General features: G+C 38.0%; 2 protein-coding genes and 1 pseudogene across 5 annotated transcripts in view; all 3 read right to left on the bottom strand.

The window, feature by feature from the left end:
- Pold3 (DNA polymerase delta 3, accessory subunit) overlaps positions 1–19,794 on the bottom strand; it is a 101,859-nt gene that overhangs the window by 30,964 nt on the left and 51,101 nt on the right. For 2 of the 4 annotated variants that reach the window (XR_007103908.1, XR_007103909.1), the window contains exon 13: positions 17,593–17,703. The exons of 1 other annotated variant lie outside the window; for it this stretch is intronic. The gene's annotated coding sequence lies outside the window, so the exon portion shown is untranslated. Of the gene's footprint in view, positions 1–15,410; positions 17,704–19,794 lie in introns of those variants that run through there. One more of the 4 variants, XR_007103907.1, reaches the window with a different exon arrangement.
- LOC124959594 (GTP-binding nuclear protein Ran-like) lies at positions 10,715–12,023 on the bottom strand (annotated as a pseudogene).
- On the bottom strand, positions 12,217–12,648 carry LOC124959593 (60S ribosomal protein L22-like 1). Its single transcript, XM_047517993.1, has 2 exons — positions 12,546–12,648; positions 12,217–12,386 (listed from the first exon to the last, which is right to left on the bottom strand). The coding sequence occupies exons 1-2, from the start codon at positions 12,646–12,648 to the stop codon at positions 12,217–12,219; spliced, it is 273 nt and encodes a 90-aa protein (XP_047373949.1).

Below are 19,794 nucleotides of genomic sequence, written 5' to 3'. Positions count from 1 at the left end.
AACTCTATGGAGAATGTAAACACATAGGACCTGTCCTGGCATCTCTCTAGGCTCTCTAGGCCCAGAATACAAGGGACAAGGAAGGTTGAACTTGTTACCTTCAGATGCCTCAACTCTAATCTGTCCTTTAGCCTTTGTAAGCCAGAAGAGTGTTTCTAGAATGCTCATTTGATGACATCTCCACTGCTCAATACTCTTCAATGGTTTCTCCATCATTAAAGGTTCAAACAATGACCTGCCTTTAGCACACTTCACATTTGGTCTCTGCTGTGCTCCAAGCCCACCCCTCCCCTCACCCCGACACAACCTGTAGTTTAAGCCACACCAAACCCAGCACTGTTCCCTCAGCCTATTATCTCTTATACCTCTCATCTTAGCACAGATTTTCTGGGATACATTTCTCCACCTTGTCTGCCCAGGAAATGTCTCGTCTTTATAGCTATTTGACCTTAGTGAGGTCTTCTCTGAACAACCCAGGTCTATGGACAAGGGATATCCTCTGGGCCCGGATGTCCCCTCTGCTTCCCTCTCTCATAGTGCTGACCACACTGATGGTGAGTGTCCATTCTGATTTCTCCACCAGACTTGCATCAGAGGGCAAAGCTGAGCTGGTAAATAGTTTCTGAACCCCCACAGCCTTAACAAGGCATGCCACAGAGTCTAAATCCTCAGCAAGGGTGTGTTAAATAAAGAATGCACTTGGAAGGGAAGTATCCTGGGAGGGAGTATAAGGAGGGACAGGAGAAGCTCTAATATGAGGTTTTCATAGAAGAGTTGTTTCAGGAGACACGTATGCCCTCTCATACTCATTCATGGAGAGCTGGGCTGGATCTGCAGCTCCTCACCTAGACCTCACCTCCCCTGTCCCCCAGTCCCATCTCGATGGATTCCTAAAGCTGGCCAGTGTGCAGCAATCAGCCAGAGAGCAGAATCTTAGCCTCAGATGGGGAAATCAGAGCTGGCAGAGCTGGTCAGGAAGCTCTGGGGGAGATGAAAGGGCAGCATCACCAAGGAGATGAGACTAGAAAATATCAGTAAGGAGGAGTAAGGAGGAGAAGGGGCAGAAGTGTATAGCTGGAAGGCAAGAGACCTGATTTCCCAGTTCCATTCTGCAGCCTCAGAGAAACTCCCTGGCTCTGACCTTTAGCAACTTCTTGACCTCTCCGAGTCTCAGGTTCCTCAACTGAAAATTAAGGGGCTGGACTCAGGTTCTCTGAAGTCCAGGCTATGAAGATTTGGCAAAAGTGTGGCCACCTTAAAGGTGTGTTTGAGAGGACTGCACCCACACTACATTCAGATTTCAGGGGCTCATATCCAGCCAGGCATTTGGGGGGATGTGTCTTTGGGCCTGGAAAAAACTGGAAGCAGTTTCCCCAAGCTTCCTGCGCTGGACCTCATCCCACAGTTCTGGCAGGCCCAATGCAACTCTCAGCACTAATGAGGCTGGCCACCTGGGGAGCCATAGAAACTCTGCCTGGCTTATTTTGTGGTGAAGCCATGGTCACTTTCCTGCCTAACCCTGAGGTGATGCTCCTGACCATAGTCTGGGGTCTGGGCAGCACCCTTCACGGGCCACCTGGGACTCTAAGAAGTACATTTGGTGGGGCTGGGCCTGATGGCAGTTCCCAGCCGCAGGCACCTAGGGACCAGGTCTCTAGCCATGTGGACAACCTCTGTTGGCCCTGTATTCCCTGGGTCCCGCCCCCCCAGGACAGAACCCATGTCCTGGGCCTGGGCCTGCAGTCATTCCCTGGGCCATGATTTCATATTCAATTGGTGAAGACAGGCCTCCTGGGATGAGCCAGTTGGCCCCTCTTGTTATTTGCTTCTCAAAGTTGGAAAAACTACGCTGTGCACCTGGCAGTAATTGCTACTGCTGGGTTTTCTTTCTTTTTAAAAAAGAAACAGAGAGAGGAACCTCTGTGCTTACTGTAACCAAATTCATTTTATTGGCCTCCTGATCTCCCACTGCAACAGTAATGATCCATTACATTTGACGAGTCTTTTATTGTTTACAAAGCACTTTCTTATGCCTTCTTCTTTTGGGTCCCACAATTCTCAAAAGGAGAGGAGACTGGCATTATTGTCCCTTATTATAGGTGAGGAAACAGACACAGTCAGTCCAACTGCCCAAGGCAAGATGAGCTAAGCAAAGAACCTGGGTCCTCTGATTCTAATCTTTCCTTTGTACCACACACCCGTCTTGTCACTTGAATGCTCAGGGTCTTAAACACTCTCTTCCCAAAACAAGGAAGGGCAGAAGGCTCAGCTGCCTACCTTCTGCTCTTTGCATCTATACTTTTCCTGGAGGTGAAACTACCATGACTCCTAAATCTGTACTTCCCTCTCAGGCCTGGGATCTTAGACCCTGCCTTGCTTCTCAAACTAATAGTGGGATATTTCCATTTAGTGCTCCAAAATGCCTAGTGGATGGGACTGAATGTCCTGCATCAGTTTAAAAAAAAAAGGAATACAAAACAAACAAAAACTTAATATACTTCCCATTCTCCTTCCTAACTGCTCCAGGGCTCTTTAATGTTCCCACCTGCTTCTTACACTCCAGCTTAAAAAACCCAGCAATACCTGGAATAAATGAAAGTGTAATAATTGAATGAATTTTATTATATTTTCCATCATGTAGCATAAGTACTATAACAACTTGTCAACAATTTTTTTCTTTCTTTCATTTTCAGTAAATGAGCTTTATGGAAATAAAACTCTGCCATACCCTACTCTAATTTCTCCTTCACTATCTAAATCCAGCTGGCCAGGTTCTGGGCATTTTACTTAACCATTCATTCATCCAGCAAATACCAATTGTATGATCCACCTTTCCAGTCTACTTTGCATTCCATTGCTACATAATATGTAGTCTTGTGTGTCTGATTTCTTTCACTTAGCATGATGTGAATAAGGTTTACCCCTATTATAACATGTATTAGTACTTCATTCCTTTTTTTTAACCTTTATTTATTCTTATGTGGTGCTAAGGATCGAACCCAGGGCCTCACACGTGCTAGGCAAGTGCTCTACCACTGAACTACAACCCCAACCCCTACTTTATTCCTTCTTAGGGCCTAGTAATATTCCATTGTATGGATATACCACATTTATTTACCCACTCAACTGATGGAGTAAATCATCATTTTGTTGTTGTTGTTGTTGTTATAAATAATGCTGCTATGAATTTTTGTGTGAATGTGTTTTACTACTTTTGGGTGCATACTTAGGAATGGAATTTCTGGGCTATCTGGTTAAAGTATGTTTAACATTAGGAGGAACTGCCAGTTTTCCAAAGTGGCTCTGCCATGTTATATTCCCACCAAGATACAAGGGCTCCAATTTATTTATGGCCTTACCAAATCTATTATTGTCTCTCTGGTTTACAAGCTATGTTGGGTGTAGAGTGGTTTGTGTGATTTTGACTTATTTTTCCCTAATGCCTAATGATATTGAGCATTTTTTTGATGAGTCCATTGGCCATTTCTATATCCTTTAGGGAAATATCTGTTCAGATCTTTGGCCAATTTTTCAATTGGCTTATCTTTTATTGAGTTACAAAAATGGTTCTGGATACAATTCCCTTATCAGATAAATAATTTGCAAATATTATCTACCATTCTGTGGGTTGTCATTTTACCTTTTGAAGTTCAACATATCTATCTTTTCTTTTGTCACTTCTACCTTTGGTGTTGTGTTGAGGAAGTCTTTGCTTAACCCAAGGTCATGAAGATTTATCCCTGTCTTTTGTTTTTGTTTTCTTTTTTAGTATGGTGCTGGGGATGGAACCAATGGGCCAACTCTACTACTCACCTACATCCTCAGCCCTCTTTTAAATTTTTGAGACAGGCAGGGTCTTGCTAAGTTGCCCAGCCTGGTTTCAAACTTGCCATCCTCCTGCCCTAGCCTCCTGAGTCTCTTAGATTATAGGAAAAAGCCATGGTACCTGACAATCTCTGTCTTCTAAGAGTTTTATAGTTTTAGCTCTTAATACTTAGGGTCTATGATCCATTTTTTGTTATATTTAAAATTTTATTTTTATTTTTTTATTTTTAAAAATTTTAATTGTAGTAAAATATTCATGATATATAATTTACCAACTTAACCATTTAAAAGCACACGATTCAGTAGTATTAAGCACTTTCATTCTGTTGTAATCAATCTCCAGAACTTTTCATCTTGCAAAACTGAAACTTCATGCCCATTAAACAATTTCCCATTCCTTCTTCCCACAGCTCTTGTTTGCTTTTTTTTTTTTTTTGCGGTGCTGGGGATCGAACCCAGGGCCTTGTGCTTATAAGGCAAGTCCTGCTGAGTTTTCATGTATAATGTCAGAAAGGGACCTATTGTAATTTAGATAGGTGTCCCCCAAAAGTTCCTGTTAAAACAGTAGTGTTCAGAGACAAAATGATCCGATTATGAGGTGAAATCTAATCAGCAGATTGATCCATTTAGTGGATTAACAATTTGGAAGAACTACTAGTGGTAACTGTAGGCAGGAGGGGTATGGCTGGAGGAAGCAGGGCACGGGGAGTGTGCCTTGGGGATTGTTTATTTTGTCCCCAGCTCCTTGGTTCCCACGCTCTCTTGGCTTTCTGGCTGCCAGAACTGAGCACTCTCCTCTGCCATGCCCTTCTACAATGATGTTCTGCCTTACTCAAACTCAGAGTAATGGAGCTGGACCACCATGGACTGAACTTCTGAAGCCATGAACCAAAATAAACTTTTCCTCCTCTAAGTTATTCCTGTCAGGTATTTTTGTTACAGTGATGAAAAGCTGACTAACACAAGCCTCAATTTCATTCCTTTGCATGTGGATATACAGCTGTTCCACCACCATTTGTTGAAAAGACTATTATATTCCCCTGTGAATTGTCATAGCACTCTTGTCAAACACCAATTGATCATAAATGTAAGGGTTTAATTATGGACTAGCAATTCTGTTCCACTGATCTATGTGTCTATCTTCATGTCAGTACCAGACTGGTCTGATTACTATAGCTTTGTAGTATATTTTGAAATCAATAAGTGTGAGTTTTTCAACTCTTTTATTTTTCAAGAATGTTTTAACTATTCTTGGTCCCTTTGCATTTCCATAAAAATTTTAGGATCCATCTATCAATTTCTGGGAAAAAAAAAAGCCTGCTGGGATTTTGATAGAGATTACATTGAATCCATAGATCAATTTAAGGAATAGTGCCATCTTTACAATAGTTAAGTCTTGATTCATGAATATATGATGTGTTTCCCTTTATTTAGGTCTTCTTTCAATAGTGTTTTGTGGATTTCAGAATATAAGCTTTACATTTCTTTTAAATTTATTCCTATTTTTATTCTTTCTGATACTTAGAATTATTTTCTAATTTCCTTTTTAGATTATTCATTGCTAAGTTTGTAGAAATGTAATCAGTTTTTGTATATTGTGTCTGTATACTGAAACTTTGCTGAAGTTATTTAGTTCTAATAGTTTTTTAGTGGATTTCTTAAGATTTTTTTAGATATAGATCATGACTTCTGAATATATGATTTTACTTCTTCCTTCCAAAATGGGTACTTGTTTTTTCCTGGCTAGTTTCTATGGCTATTAACACCTTATACAATGTTGAATAGAAGTGGTCTGAGCAGATATCACTTGTCTTGTTCTAGATAAAGGGAAAAAGTTCAGTCTTTCACCATTTAGTAAGATAGTAGCTGTGTATACTAATAGATGTCCTTTATTATGTTGAGGAAGTTCCTTTCCAATTTCTACACACACACACACACATGCATGCATGCACGCACACACACACATACACAATTTGTTGTTGTTGGTTTTGGCACTGGGATTGAACTCAGGGCCTTGCTCAAGCAAAGAAGATACCCCACCAGTGAGCTACATCCCCAGACACTGACTCTTAGCTCTTTAGTTTTTTTTTTTTTAATTATGAAAGCATACTGGATTTTGTCAAATGCTTTTTCAGACTATTGAGATAATCATGTGGTTTTCATCCTTTATTCTGTTGACAAGGTATATTATATTAATTTATTTTCAGGTATTAAACCAACCTTATCTGCCTAAGATAAATCCCACCAGGTCATGGTGCAAAATACTTTTAATGTGTTGCCAGATTCAGTTTGGTAATATTTTGCTAAGGACTTTTGCATTCATATTTGTAAGACAGTTTGTGATGAATACATATCAAATCTTTTAATGTTTTGATATAATTAATTCTTTTTTACTTTTGTTTATCCATTTACCTGATAGATATTTGGGGGTATTGCTAATTTTGGAATAAACCTGCTAGGAACATTAGTGTGCAAATCTTTACATGGACATATATGGTCTCACTTTCTTGGGTATGAACTTACATTTAAATTGTTGGGTCATTTGGTAAGTGCATGTTAGCTTTATGAGAAAGTTATAGATGGATTTTTTTTTTTTTTTTTTTGTACTAGGGATTGAAGTCAGAGGTGCTCAACCACTGAGTCACATCCCCAGCCCTTTCTAAAACTTTTTAAATTGGGACACGAACTTGCTAAGTTGCTTAGGGCTTCACCAAGTTGCTAAGGCTAGCTTTAAATTTGAGATCCTCCTCCCTCAGCCTCCTGAGCCTCTGGGATTACAGTGTAGCACCCAGCTAGACTGATTTTCAAAGTGGTTGCTTCACTTTACTCTGCTACCAGCAATGTATTAGTTTTTTCATTACACCATATCCTCACATTGGATGTTGCCAATCTTTTTAATTTTAGCCATTCTGGTGGGCATGTTGTGATAGCTCAATGTCATTTTTATTTACATTTTGCTGATGAATAATGATATTAAACACATTTTCATGTGCCTATCAGTCATTTGTATATCTTCCTTTATACATTTATGTCCATTTGAAAATTTTATTTTAATTAAACCTTCTTGATATTGAGCTATGGAAGTTATTTACATATCCTAGATAGAAGTTCTTTGTAAAATATATGTAGAAAAATTAGATACATAGATATATGTATCGTGAATATGTACTCCCAGTCTACGGTTTCCTACTCATTTTCTTAGCAGCATTATTTTTTTTTAGGTAAATGGACACAATACCTTTGTTTTATTTATTTACTTTTATGTGGTGCTAAGGATCAAACCCATTGCCTCACACTTGCTAGGCAAGCATTCTACCACTGAGTTCCTCTTAGCAGTATCTTTGATGAGCAGAAGCTTTCAATTAAGCTTCAAATTTTGAAAAATTCTACTTTATAATTTTTGTTTATGGTTATTGCTTTCTGTGTCCTAAGAATCTTTGCCTATCTAAAGATCATGAAAATATCCTTCCATGGTCTCTTTTAGAAAATATTTCCATAGCCAGTCATTCCAGAACTATTTGTTGAACAGATTTTCTTTCCATATTGAACTACTTTTGCTCTTCGGATAAAAATCAATTAACCACTATTTCTGGACTAACTATTCAGTTCCACTGATCTATTCTTTTCCATCTTTACTTTAATATCATTCTATCTTGATTACTATAGCATTCTTTGAAATTTGGAAATCAGATAAACTCACTACTTCTGTCCTATTTCAAGACTGTTTTATTCTAGATCTTTTATGTATGCATGTACATTTTAGTTTCAACTTGTTGATTTCTACAAAAAAGTCTACCAGAAATTGGTTGATATTTCTTTAAACCTATTGATCCATTTGGGGAGAACTTAAGGTAATCATAATTGCATTCTTCCAATCCATGAACATGGTATATTTTCCATTAATTTAATTTCTTTAATTTCTCATCAATGTTCATAACTTTTGGTGTAAAAGTCTTATATATATTTTGTTAAGGTTATCCCTAAATATTGTGTTTATGTTATTTAATTTTTTACATTTTCAATTGTTTATTGCTAGTATATGAAACAACTGAATCTTGTATATTTACCATGTATGCTGTCACTTTATTAACTTTTAAAATAACTTATAACTTATTATTAAAATAGGCCTCTCTTTTTTCTTTGGATTTATTAAGACATTCTATGTAATGATCATGTTCTTTGAAAATAAAGATTGTTTTAAGTCTTCCTTTTCAACCCATATGGTTTTTATTTACTTAACAAATTGGCTGCAACCTCCAATAATAAAATACTGAATGAATTTATAATAGCAGATATTATTGCCTTGCTCCCAAACTTTTTGGGAAGATGTTGAATATTTCATCATGAAATATAATACAGTTTCTCATAGATTCCAGTTACCAGATTAAGGATATTTTCCTCTCAGTTTTGCTATTGTTTTTGTTTACTGGGGATTGAACCCAGGGGCACTTTACCATATTAAGCCACATCCCTATCCCTTTTTATTTATTTTATTTTGAAACAGTGTCTCACACTAAATTGCTTCGGCTGGCCTAGAACTTGCAATCCTATGCCTCAGCTTCTGGAGTTTCTGGGGTTACAGGTGTGTGCCACTGTGCCCAACTATTCCTAGATTTTGTAGTTTTCCTTTTGTCATATATAGGCATAAATTTTATAAAAATAATTATTTATCTTCCATGTGAAACTGAATAGAACAAGTATTCTGCAGTTACTGAGTATATTTTATAGTGTTTTGTTAAAAACTGGATATTTTAGATACTATTCAAAAATAATAATAATCATAATCATAAACCTTGTTCCTAGGGATCATACCCATGTCAGCATTGTTTAGTAGTCAGTCAGTCAATGATTTGTCAGTAGATGTGCTCAAACACCCTGAGCTACTAGGACTTCTACCTTCTGCAATGATTCTGTTACAAATTTACAGGTTGAGGGAACACATATAAATTCTGGTTGTTTGTAAGTCCGTTCCAGCTTTTACTTTCTGTTAGGCACATTCTTTTTTTTTAATTTTTAGATGTTGATAGACCTTTATTTTATTCATTTATGTGGTGCTGAGATCGAACCCAGTGCCTCACACATGCTAGGCAAGCACTCTACCACTGAACCACAACTCCAGCCCGTTAAGCACCTTCTTGTTTGCTTCAAGACTACAAGTAATATGAGGATAGCCAAGACACTCTTTGGTCTCTTCTGCACATATGCCTTGCCAGGGATATGTGGAAGTTTATCAAGGCCCACTATAGTTATCTTATTCCCTCTATCTCTCTGGTCTCTTACTTGCTCAAATGAGGACCTTAACCTCAGGCTAGCTTGAGATCTTCCTGGTTTTTTAGTCACTGAGATTGCTGCTGTTTCAATCAATGCTCTGCTCCAAATCCAGTGAGTCCCCTCCCACAGTAGAGCTTCAGGTTTTCTTTCCCTGTAGAATAACAACCATGGTGTCTGAGTTGGAGCAGGGTGAGGGGGAGTAGAGGAGAGTTGGAAGAAGCCCCAGGTTAAAATACCACAGACTCCCACTGTTCTTACCTGAAGTCAGTAGTTTTTCATGAAAGTGTTTTAATTTATTGTAAGTCTTTGGTCAATTCTTTTTTCCAGTTTTAACATTTTGATTTTTTTTTAAATGAGGATTTTCCTAGCTCCTTACTCAACCCCAGTAGTCCTGCTCCCATCACTCTAAAGCCTCCTAAATTGTGAACTTTACTTTTTTTTTCAGTTGTCAGTTTTTAGTTTATGTTACTAAGTGTGTGCACATTTGAGGGTGTTATATCTTTTGATGAATCAGTCCTCCTCTTACTAAGAAAGATGTCTTTACATCTGGAAATACTCCTTGTCCTGGAGTCTACGTCATCTGATATTAATATAGCCATTCCAGATTTCTTATGATTTATGTTTGCATAGTCTATCTTTTTCTATCCCAGGACTGTGTGCGTGTGTATATTACTAGGGATCAAACTCAAACAAAGGCTCTCTACCACTGAATCACACTCCGAACCCTTTTAAGACAGGACCTTGCTAAACTGCTGAGGCCATCCTCAAACTTGCGATCCTCTTGCCTTAGCCTCCCAAGTACTGGGATTATAGGCTTGTGTCAGCTATCTTAGAACTTTTTTATTCCCCTCCTCTTCTTTTTGGAACTGGGATTAAACCCAAGGGCACTTTACCACTGAGCTACATACTTAGCCCTTTCTATTTTTTGAGACAGGTTCTTGCTAAGTTGCTTGATAAGTTGCTTGAACTTCACATTCTACTGTCTCAGTCTCCCAAATCACTGGGATTACAGTCCTGTGCCACAATGCCTGGCTATCCCGGAACTTTTAATCTACCTGAATCTTTCTGTTTAACATGCTCTCCTGTGAGCAGCATATGTTTGTGTCTAGTTTTTTGTTTGTTTTTAATCTGGTCTGAAAACTCCTGCCTTTGAGAATTCAGTCCATTTATTTGATTTATTTCATTTCAGTACTGGGGATTGAGCCTACTGCCTCACATATTAGGCAAGCCCTCTACCACTGAGCCACATCACCAGACCTTCTTAGCTCTCATTTTGAGCCAGGGCTGACCTTGACATTGCAACCCTCCTGCCTCAGCCTCCCACGTAGCTGGAATTAGAGACCCAAGCCACCACATTTGGCCCAGTCTCTTTACATTTAATGTTAATATGGTTATGTTTAAGTCTACTAATTTTCTATTGCTTTTTACTTGTCCCATCTATTCTTTGTTCTTTTTTCTTCTTTTCCAATTTCCTTTTTTTTTAAATATTTTTTTAGTTGTAAATGGACACAATGCCTTTATTTATTTATTTTTATGTGGTACTAAGGATCGAACCTTAGTACCAGTGCCTCACACATGCTAGGCAAGTGCTCTACCACAGAGGAACAACCCCAGCCCCTCCAACTTTCTTTAGTTTGAGTATTTTTTAGTATTCCACTTCATCTTCATGATTGGTTAAATTAGCTATATTTTTGCATTTTATTGTTTTTAGTGATTTCTCTGAGTTACAATATGCATACGTAACTTATAACACTTTCCTTATTTTCAGTGCTGGGGATTGAACCCAGGGCCTCATGCATGTTAGAAAAGCACTCTTACATGGAGCTACACCCAACCCTAATAGTTTAAATGGAAAAGAGGAAACAACTACATTCCAAAACAGCTAAATATATATATCCAAAAAATGAAGTTTTTTTTTTTGTTTTGTTTTGTTTTAAACTGCCACATGCACTCCAAAGCCTATTCAGTTCCTTCAGCATCCCAAAGGTGAAACTCATGTTCCATTTAGCTAATGTCAAACATGCGGCACCACTGAGAGCACAGCATGATTGCCTGTAACACTAGACTTCTGATGCTGGGCTCCAGCCTCCTTTTCTCACAGGTCATTGTCCTCATCCAGGAGAGCAGTTATCTGAGCAATCTCCAAGTTATGCTCATATTGTGCTGCCAAAGCTGCATCCATGGCAACCCCTGACAGGGCAAGAGTAGGCATGGCAACAAACTCCATGTTAGGATCTCCAGAGGTATTCTCTTTTATTTTTCCCTTTTCTTTTTGTGGTACTGGGGATCGAACCCATGGGTTCTCTACCCTTTTTATTTATTATTATTTTTTAAATTTTGAAACAGGGTCTCACTAAGTTATCCTTGCTAGCCTCAAACTGATGATCCTCCTGCCTCAGTCTCCCAGATTACAGGTGTGCACCATTGTACCAGGCTCTAGTATTTTCTAGAAAGCCTTTTCAAAGTTGTATCTGAAAACTACAACTTTTCAAAATTGCAGTTACTCTTGGCAGAAATGCCATAGTGTCAAAGGCTCTTCTTTTTGGTGGAAGACAATATTTGCTTTCACTTTCTTGTCCTTAAAATATACTTTGTTGCCACACAACAGGACTGGGATGTTTTCACATATTTGTAACAGATCTCATGCCAGTTAGGCACTATCTTGCAAGTAACTCTGGATGTCACATCAAGCATTATAATAGCATTCTGGGCTTAGATATAATAGCCAATTCTTGGATGAAAATTTTCCTCTGTATCTTATGTTGAACTTAAATCCTCTATTGGAGTGGAACATAACAACCAGAATGGCTACATGCCTCTCAAATTTATTTGAGATTTGAGATTTGGGTGTTGTGTAATTTCTCTAGTACCACCATCACCAACCATTTAGGTTTGATGTGAACTTTGGGTTCTACTTGGGCAGCCATGATGTTTCTTCTAGAGTATCTTTATGCCCTAACTGACTGAGCTATTTTAACAAAATGATCAAGAAAGTCTTTTTTTTTTTTTTTTTTTGAGAACAACTTTTTTATTCACTGATAGTTCATCGTTAATACATTTCTTTTTCATATATGTTTCATTTATTTTATTAAAAAGAAAAGCCCTAAGAAGGGTGACCAGTTAGTCCTCAGACTCTGACTCATCTTCATCTTGACTAATTTGGAAATAACGAAGTTCGTAAGTCTCCTTGTCAGATGCAACCACATGAAGCCAATCACGAAGATTATTCTTAAGGTATTTCTTGGTAAGATATTTCAAATACCTCTTAGAGAACTGTTTCTCAAAAACAACTGTGATTTTATTCTTGAATCATTCAATGTAACAATGTTCCCAGGATTTCCAGTTTTCCCATTGACTTTAACCTTCTCCCTCAGAAACTGCTCCTATTTTAAAATAGAGAAAATGCAAAACTAGGGAAGAAAACCCTAGATATTCACTAGGGAAGGTACCAAAATTTCCAGAATCAAAAATCCCATCTTCTACAGGATGAATGAGGTCCAAATTAAACTTGGGGGTTGTTCTCTTAAGCTTCTTGTCTTTCTGAGGCGCCATCTTGAACAACCGGCCACGTGATCAGAGAAAGAAACTCTTTAATAATTGCCCATACTCTCCATTCATTCATGTAAATCTGGGTCTCCATCTGGAATTATTTTCCTTCAGCATTCTTTAGAGCTCTACAAGTGACAAATTCTCTCTGCTTCTGTTTGTCTAAAATGTCCTATTTTGCTTTAATTTTTTAGGGTTATTTTATCTGAAAATAGAATTATAGAATTAGAATTCTTTTCTTTCATCATGTTAATTATGTCTATTATCTTCTAGTTTGCATTGGTTCTAAGTAGTCCCTGAGAATTCAATGTTGTTCTCCTGCATTAATGATTTTTGTCCTGTGGCTGCTTTAATGATATTCTCTATCATTTGTAGAAAAATTACTTTGCTATACCTCAGTATGGTTTTTTGTTTGTTTGTTTCATTCTGCCCAGGGGGCTTCTTGGATCTATGAGTTTACAATTTCCATTAAATTTGGAAGTTTTTCAGTCATCATTTCTCCAAATACATAAATTTATCACAATCTCCCTCTCTTCATCTGAAACTTCATTTTGTCACAGAAGATTCTGAGACTTTACTATTTTTTAGGACTTTTTGTTCCTCTGATTAGTTTTGTTTTGTTTTTGGTACCAGGGATTGAGCCCAGGGGCACTTCGTCACTGAGCCATATCCCTAGTCCTTTATATTTTGAGACAGGGTCTCACTAAGTTGCTTAGGGCCTCACTAAGTTGTTGAGGCTGATTTTGAACTTGCAATTTTCCTGCCTAAGCCTCCTGATCTGCTGAGATTATAGACGTAAACCACGGTACCCAGTTCCTATCATTTAGCTTTTTTTTTTTTTTTTGGTACTGGGGCCTTGTGCTTGACAGGCAAGCACTATATGAACTGAGCTGTATCTCCAGTCCTGTGATTTAGTTTTGATTAATTCTTACTTCTGTCTTCAAATTCACTAATCTTTTCTTCTTACTGTCTAATTTGCTGTTAATTTTAACCACTAATTTTTTAAAAATATATTTTAGATCAGTTTTAGGTTCCTAGAAACTAAACATGTAGTACAAAGATTTCCCATATACTCTCATGCCCACCCCATTATAAAAATTCTGCACCAGCATAGCGTACTTGTTACAGTTAGTGAGCATACCCTGACATATTATTACCCACAGTCCATGGTTTACATTAGGGATCATTCTTGGTTCTATATGTTCTATGGGTTTGGACAAATGTGCGATGGCATGTATCTGCCATCACAGTATCAGAGAGAATAATTTCACACCCCTAAAGATCCTCTGTACTTCACCTATTTGTCCCTCCCACCCTCCTAACCCTTGAGAATCAACGATCCTTTCACTGTTTCTAGGTCTGCTTTTTCCAGAAAGTCATAAAGGTGGAGCCATACATATGTTGCCTCTTTTACTTAGTAACAGACTGTCGCCAACTTATAATGGTCTGATTTAGGATTTTTCAACTTCAAGACTTTGCCCAACTGTAGACTAATGTAAAATTTCTGAGCATGTTTATGGTAGACTAAGTTATGTTTGGTAAGTTAAGTTCATTTTCAACTTAGGAAATTTTCACCTTGAGATGAGTTTATTCAGATGTATACCCATTGTGAGTCAAGGAGTACTTGTGGTGCATTTAAATATCCTGTCTTTTCAAACTTGATAGCACATTTCTTTTTAGTGTGAAATAATATTCCATTATGAGGATGTACCACAGTTCATTCATTTACTGACAAGGATATTTTTTTTCTAGTATTAATTTACTTTTTGGACACAATACCTTTATTTATTCATTTTATGTGGTGCTTAGGATCGAACCTAATGTCTCACATGTTTGAGGTAAGCACTCTGCCACTGAGCCACGATCCCAGCCCTAAAGGATATCTTATTTTGAAATAACAGCAACTATGAATAAAGGTGCTATAAATATCTGTATGTAAGTTTTATGTGGATGTTTTTAACTCCCTTGAATACTTAGGGATGTGATTAATTGTATGGTAAGAGTATGTTCAATTTTGTAAGAAACCATCCATCTCCCCTCCCAGTGGTTGTAACATTTTGCATTCCACTAGTAATGAATGAAAATTCTACATCCTTGCCAGTACTGGTATCGTCAGTGTTCTGGATTTTGGCCATTCTAATAGGTGTGTAATGGTACCTTACTGTTATTTCAATTTGCAATGCCCCAGTGACAAATGTTATTGAGCATTTTTTTTATATGCTTATTTGCCATCTGTATGTCTTCTCTGAAGTCTTTTCTCCATTTAAAAAAAAATCAGTGTTTTTTTTGAATTTCAAAATTCTTTGTACATTTTGCATAATAACCATTTATCAAATGTCTTTTACAAATATTTCTGTGGCTTTTCTTCTCGTTTGTTTTAATAGAGTCATTTCCAGAGCAGAAGTTTTGACCTTTAACAAAGTCCAATTTATCCATTCTGTCTTTCAAGGATCACAACCTTTGGTGTTGTATCTAAAATGTCACCACTGAAACCCAAGGTCATAGGTTTTCTCCTATCATATGTTATTTTCTAGGAGTTTTCTAGTTTTATGTTTTACATTTAGGTATATGATCCATTCTAAGTTACTTTTGGTAAAATATGTAAGGTCTGCATCTAGATTCATATTTTTGCTTGTGGATGTCCAGTTGTTCCAGCACCATTTGTTAAAAAGTTAATCTATCCTCCATTGTACTGCCTTTGCTCCTTTGTTGATGATCAGTTGGCTAATGTGGGCCTATTTTCTGGGCTATCTATTGTGTTCCATTGATTTTTTTTTTTTTTTGTCTTTTTGGCGTGAGCCACTGTAGCTGGCTAGAACTCCTTTTCTGTGTAGCTCCATATTCTCTTAAACCCTGTCTCACAAGTTTCAGTTGCCTCAGTAGCCCTGAACCCCCATCTCAGCAAAACTCTCATGTTCTTTTTGGTCTCTTCTTTAGTGAGTCAGAAAATGCCTCCAAATCAGGTTGTAATGAGGTGCAGCACATTTTCCCCCTTCTATTATGGATTATATTTCTATTCTGCCTGTTGTTCCATGACTGAAAACAATTTTTAAATATGTTATGTTCATTTTTATAGTTACTTGTGTGCAGGGTGGTGGGGGATAAAAGGGTTAAATCAGTACTAATTACTCTATATGACCAGAAGCAAATATTCCTCTAGTTAAAATCATTTTAAACTGTGTGATCTTGAGCAAGTCACTTAACCTTCATAAGCCTCAATTTTTTTCAGGTCAAAATCAGGCTGATAACACCTATTTTAAAATATTACTAAAATGAAAATAAATACTATGAATTCCTGAACTGAGTGCCTGGAATACCACTGAAATTTCATAAATAATTGTTGTAGATTGCTACATTATGTTAAGATCTACACTGGGCAGAGGTGATTAAAAAGGGTAATAGGAGATGACAGTCAGGTGAGGAATCATACCTAGTCACAAGCTTTTTCACCATCCCATAGCAAAAAATGGAGCCATAATGGCACAGTCTGTGGGCTTTGGGTTGCCCTGACCAGCTGCTGAAGTGCCTGGTTAACAGGTGCTATTCTAAAGTCAAGAACAAGGTAAAGGCCACTGACTATAACAAGAAATGAAAGCAAGAGAATAGAGCACAGTGGAGGCAATGGGAGGTAGTCCAAAGAATACATGGCTCGAGTCTGAAGAGGCCTGGATTCCAATCCCAGATGTGTTATTTGATCCTACGTAAGTCTCATAATCTTGTGTGTAAAGTAGGGAATAATATATGCCTCACAAGGTTGTTATGAACTCAGAAAGAATATGTAAAATCTCAGTATACAGATAACTACTATTATCTCTATCATTTGACTACATAGCCTGCTTAATACCTGTCCCTGATTTCTTATATTCCTTAAGACAGAATCCAAACTCGCTGCAAGACCCACCATGACCTGACCTCCTTCTAACTCTTCAGCCTTGAATCTTGCCACCCTGAGCTTCTTTGATTTTACTTCAGCCACAATGAACTGTTCTTAATCTATTCAGATCTTTACACTGCCTTTATCTCTGTATGGGACATTCTTCCTATCCTCAACTTGGCCTAACAATTTAGATATCACTTTATTCATTCATTCTTTTGTTCATTCATTCATCAAATGTTTATGGAAATGCCACCATGTGTCAACGTCCTTTGGATACAGCAGTGAATACAATATGTATAGTCACTGTCCTCTGGGGTTTAAGCTCTTGCCTTACCACACTCACAAAGCCTGGAGTTGGGCCTGCTACATGTTTCCACAAGACCCCATATTTCTCCTCTCATAGCCCGTCTTTTAATTTAGTGCAATTACTTATTTACCTATAGGTAAGCCTCATTTAGATCAAATACTTTGTGGGAACATGAACCATATTGTCCTAATCCTCACTTCACACTTCCTAGTACATTAAATAGTGCTGAATTAACAACAAAACACTGAAAACAGTTACAGTGTCCACTCTTCAGTTCTGGGGACAGAGTCACATGTGAGGGTAACAATCACCAAGATTGCGTCCCCACATCTGCTGCTGTTGTGTTATTACTCTACTGTCATGCTAATACTCTCAACCCCGATGGAAGCGATGATTTGCCACTATTTTCCCCACCTCGGCTTCTGCTGGAGAAATTTTCTTACTACTACTTTTTTTTTAAAAAAACATGTTTTTTAGCCGTAGATAGATACAACACCTTTATTTTATTTATTTATTTTTATGTGGTGCTGAGGATCGAACCCAGTGCTTCAAAGTGCTAGGCAAGCACTCAACCACTGAGCTACAGCCCCAGTCCTGAGTTTTCTTACTTCTTAGGTACTTTTAAGGCCCCCAATTTATAAGTTTTAACAGCTTTATAGGCCTTGCTTAAGTCTCTAGGAAGCACATGAAGTCTGAGTGGCAGCATCTGCACACCCAAGATGCCTCCCCACCAGTGAACAACCAGACCCCCATGAGAGTCATGTACCTTTCTGCTTCCTCCTATCCCTCGGTGAGATTCCTGCCTCCCTTGGGCACTATCTCTAGAACTCCATCTTCTTTCTTCAATTAAAATTGTCGAGCCTGGTATTTCCTAGCTCTAAATGAACAAAATAAGTATGATCAGAAACTCAGAACTATTCAGTTTTCCTTAAATTAGATTTGGTCTCTATTACTCAAAACAGTGAGAAAAATCATTCTTATGTGCTGATGATGAGCATAAAAACGGATACAACCTTTTGGAGGGCAATTTGGCAACAGGTATCAAGAGTTTCTTTAAAATGTATATCCTTTGACATAGTAATTCTATTTCTAAGAATCTATCCTAAGAATAATCTAACATGCTGCAAAGATTTGGTTGTACTTACCAAAAGGTGAGCATCCTGCTCAGGAAAAATCTGTCTCTGTCATATTTGCTTACAAGTTGCTTAGAAGACATTGTTTTCAGAAGAGTTACTATTACAAGGCATTTAGGTTCAAAATTTAGCCATCTGAAGGATTTGAAGGGAAAAAGAAGTTCTCAACTCCACAGTGTGATTGAGTACTGAGAGAAGAGGACTAAAGTTTTAGGGGTCAAATTCTACCATTACTTACTCAGCAGTTTTGGTAAGTCACCCACCTTCCCTGGGGCTATTTTCATGTAAGGACAGTCAGGGCAATCTCTGCTCTACCTACCTTTAACAGGCATTAAAGAATGGTCCAGCTCCCCCTTATGTCTGTAATAGTGAGGTTTCCATAATGATAGGAATTGTCTTCAATGACTCCCCTTTGTCTTAAGAATAACAATTCCTAACCAGAGCCTACAAGGCTCTGAGTGAGCACTTTAGCCTAGCCTATCTCTGGCCTCATCTTCCACACAACCTCCCTGTTGGTCACTGTGCTCCAAACACATACCTACCTCACATACACTGTTCCTCTGCCTGAAATTCTTTGCCTGACCAACACCTAATGATCTGCCAAGTCTGAACTTAAATGCCATTTTCACCAGGAAATATTCACCAACAATTTCCAAAGTGGTTAGATCTCCCATTAGATTCTCTCATAGTGCTCTGTAGAGTTAAGTACCCTGTAAGGTTTCTCATAATGGTCATTCAATACTTATTTATGCAATTTATTTGGTTGCCTCTCTCTCAAAACTCCAAGAAGGCATGTCCTGCTTCTGACCTGTTTGTAACAGTACATTTTAAAATATTAACTCATTAATTATACATATTAATGGGTATCACTGTGACATTTCCATACAAGCATACAACATAATAACTGTATTTTTAAGGCTTGGCAGAGTGCCCAGCACAGAGACACAAGATAATTTGTTAAATGAATAAATGCTTAAAATCTTAGAGCATCAGTAGAGATCTAATGCCTTCATGTTAGAGTCAACAAAATGAAGCCCAGAAAAAGTTTAATGACCTTCCCAAATCACATAGCTAGTGAGTGGAAGAAGCAGTTTTAGACTTCATTCATTCTCTAAATATTTTCTAAGAGCTCACTTTATTCCAGGTACTGTCCTAGGTGCTGGAGATAGAATGATGGACAAAATAATCCCTGTCTTCATAGAAATTATATGGTGGTGGAGGAGATGGCCAATAAGCAAATAGAGAAATAATAGCTAAGAAAATGATAAGTGCTATGAAGAAAAAGATGCCCTGTGGATAAGTCATATAACCAGCAAGCACTCAAACCCCTGCTTTCTGCTTCCAAGTGCAGGGCTCTTTCCACTACACCACTCTGTCTGCCTGAAGTAAACAAACAAAACTATAATTTATGAGGCTCCCTCAGCTGCCTGTGTATGCACTTGGTGGGGTAAAACCCTCATGCTGTCCATGAAAGAGGGCCAACATCATCAGAAGCAGCAGCTGACTGGCTTGCTTGCTAAAGCAGGTGTCACAGCACTAGCCAGCCTGGCCTCTGCTGCCTTGAAACTTCACATCTGGCACCAAAAGAGGAGTATGTTTAAATAAGACAGCTATTGAATGAGTGAACTGAGAAAGGTTGGAGTTGGCTGGTCTCAGGGAATGATGCAAACCACAAGGGGACAGTACTCAGAGGAGAACAGAGAAAACAGATGGGCTCAAACTGCAGGCGTGACTATTGCCTAGGCACCCCATATATCACTGGGAGAGGCTTCTTTGCTGCGGGAGACCTGTTTATTTTTTCATTAATCAAGGCACCCTCTGATGTCTGAACTTGC

The sequence above is a fragment of the Sciurus carolinensis genome, chromosome 11, assembly GCF_902686445.1.
Source record: "Sciurus carolinensis chromosome 11, mSciCar1.2, whole genome shotgun sequence".
Taxonomy (NCBI): domain Eukaryota; kingdom Metazoa; phylum Chordata; class Mammalia; order Rodentia; family Sciuridae; genus Sciurus; species Sciurus carolinensis.
Note: the sequence above shows the minus strand (reverse complement) of the source record. Positions and strands in the feature narration are given on the sequence as shown.

Coding starts and splice junctions, on each gene's coding strand:
- LOC124959593 (XM_047517993.1), bottom strand. CDS start 12,648: ATGGCGCCTCAGAAAGACAAGAAGCTTAAGAGAACAACCCCCAAGTTT. Junction 12,387..12,545: donor TTTTGATTCTGGAAATTTTG/GTACCTTCCCTA, acceptor ATAAAATCACAG/TTGTTTTTGAGAAACAGTTC.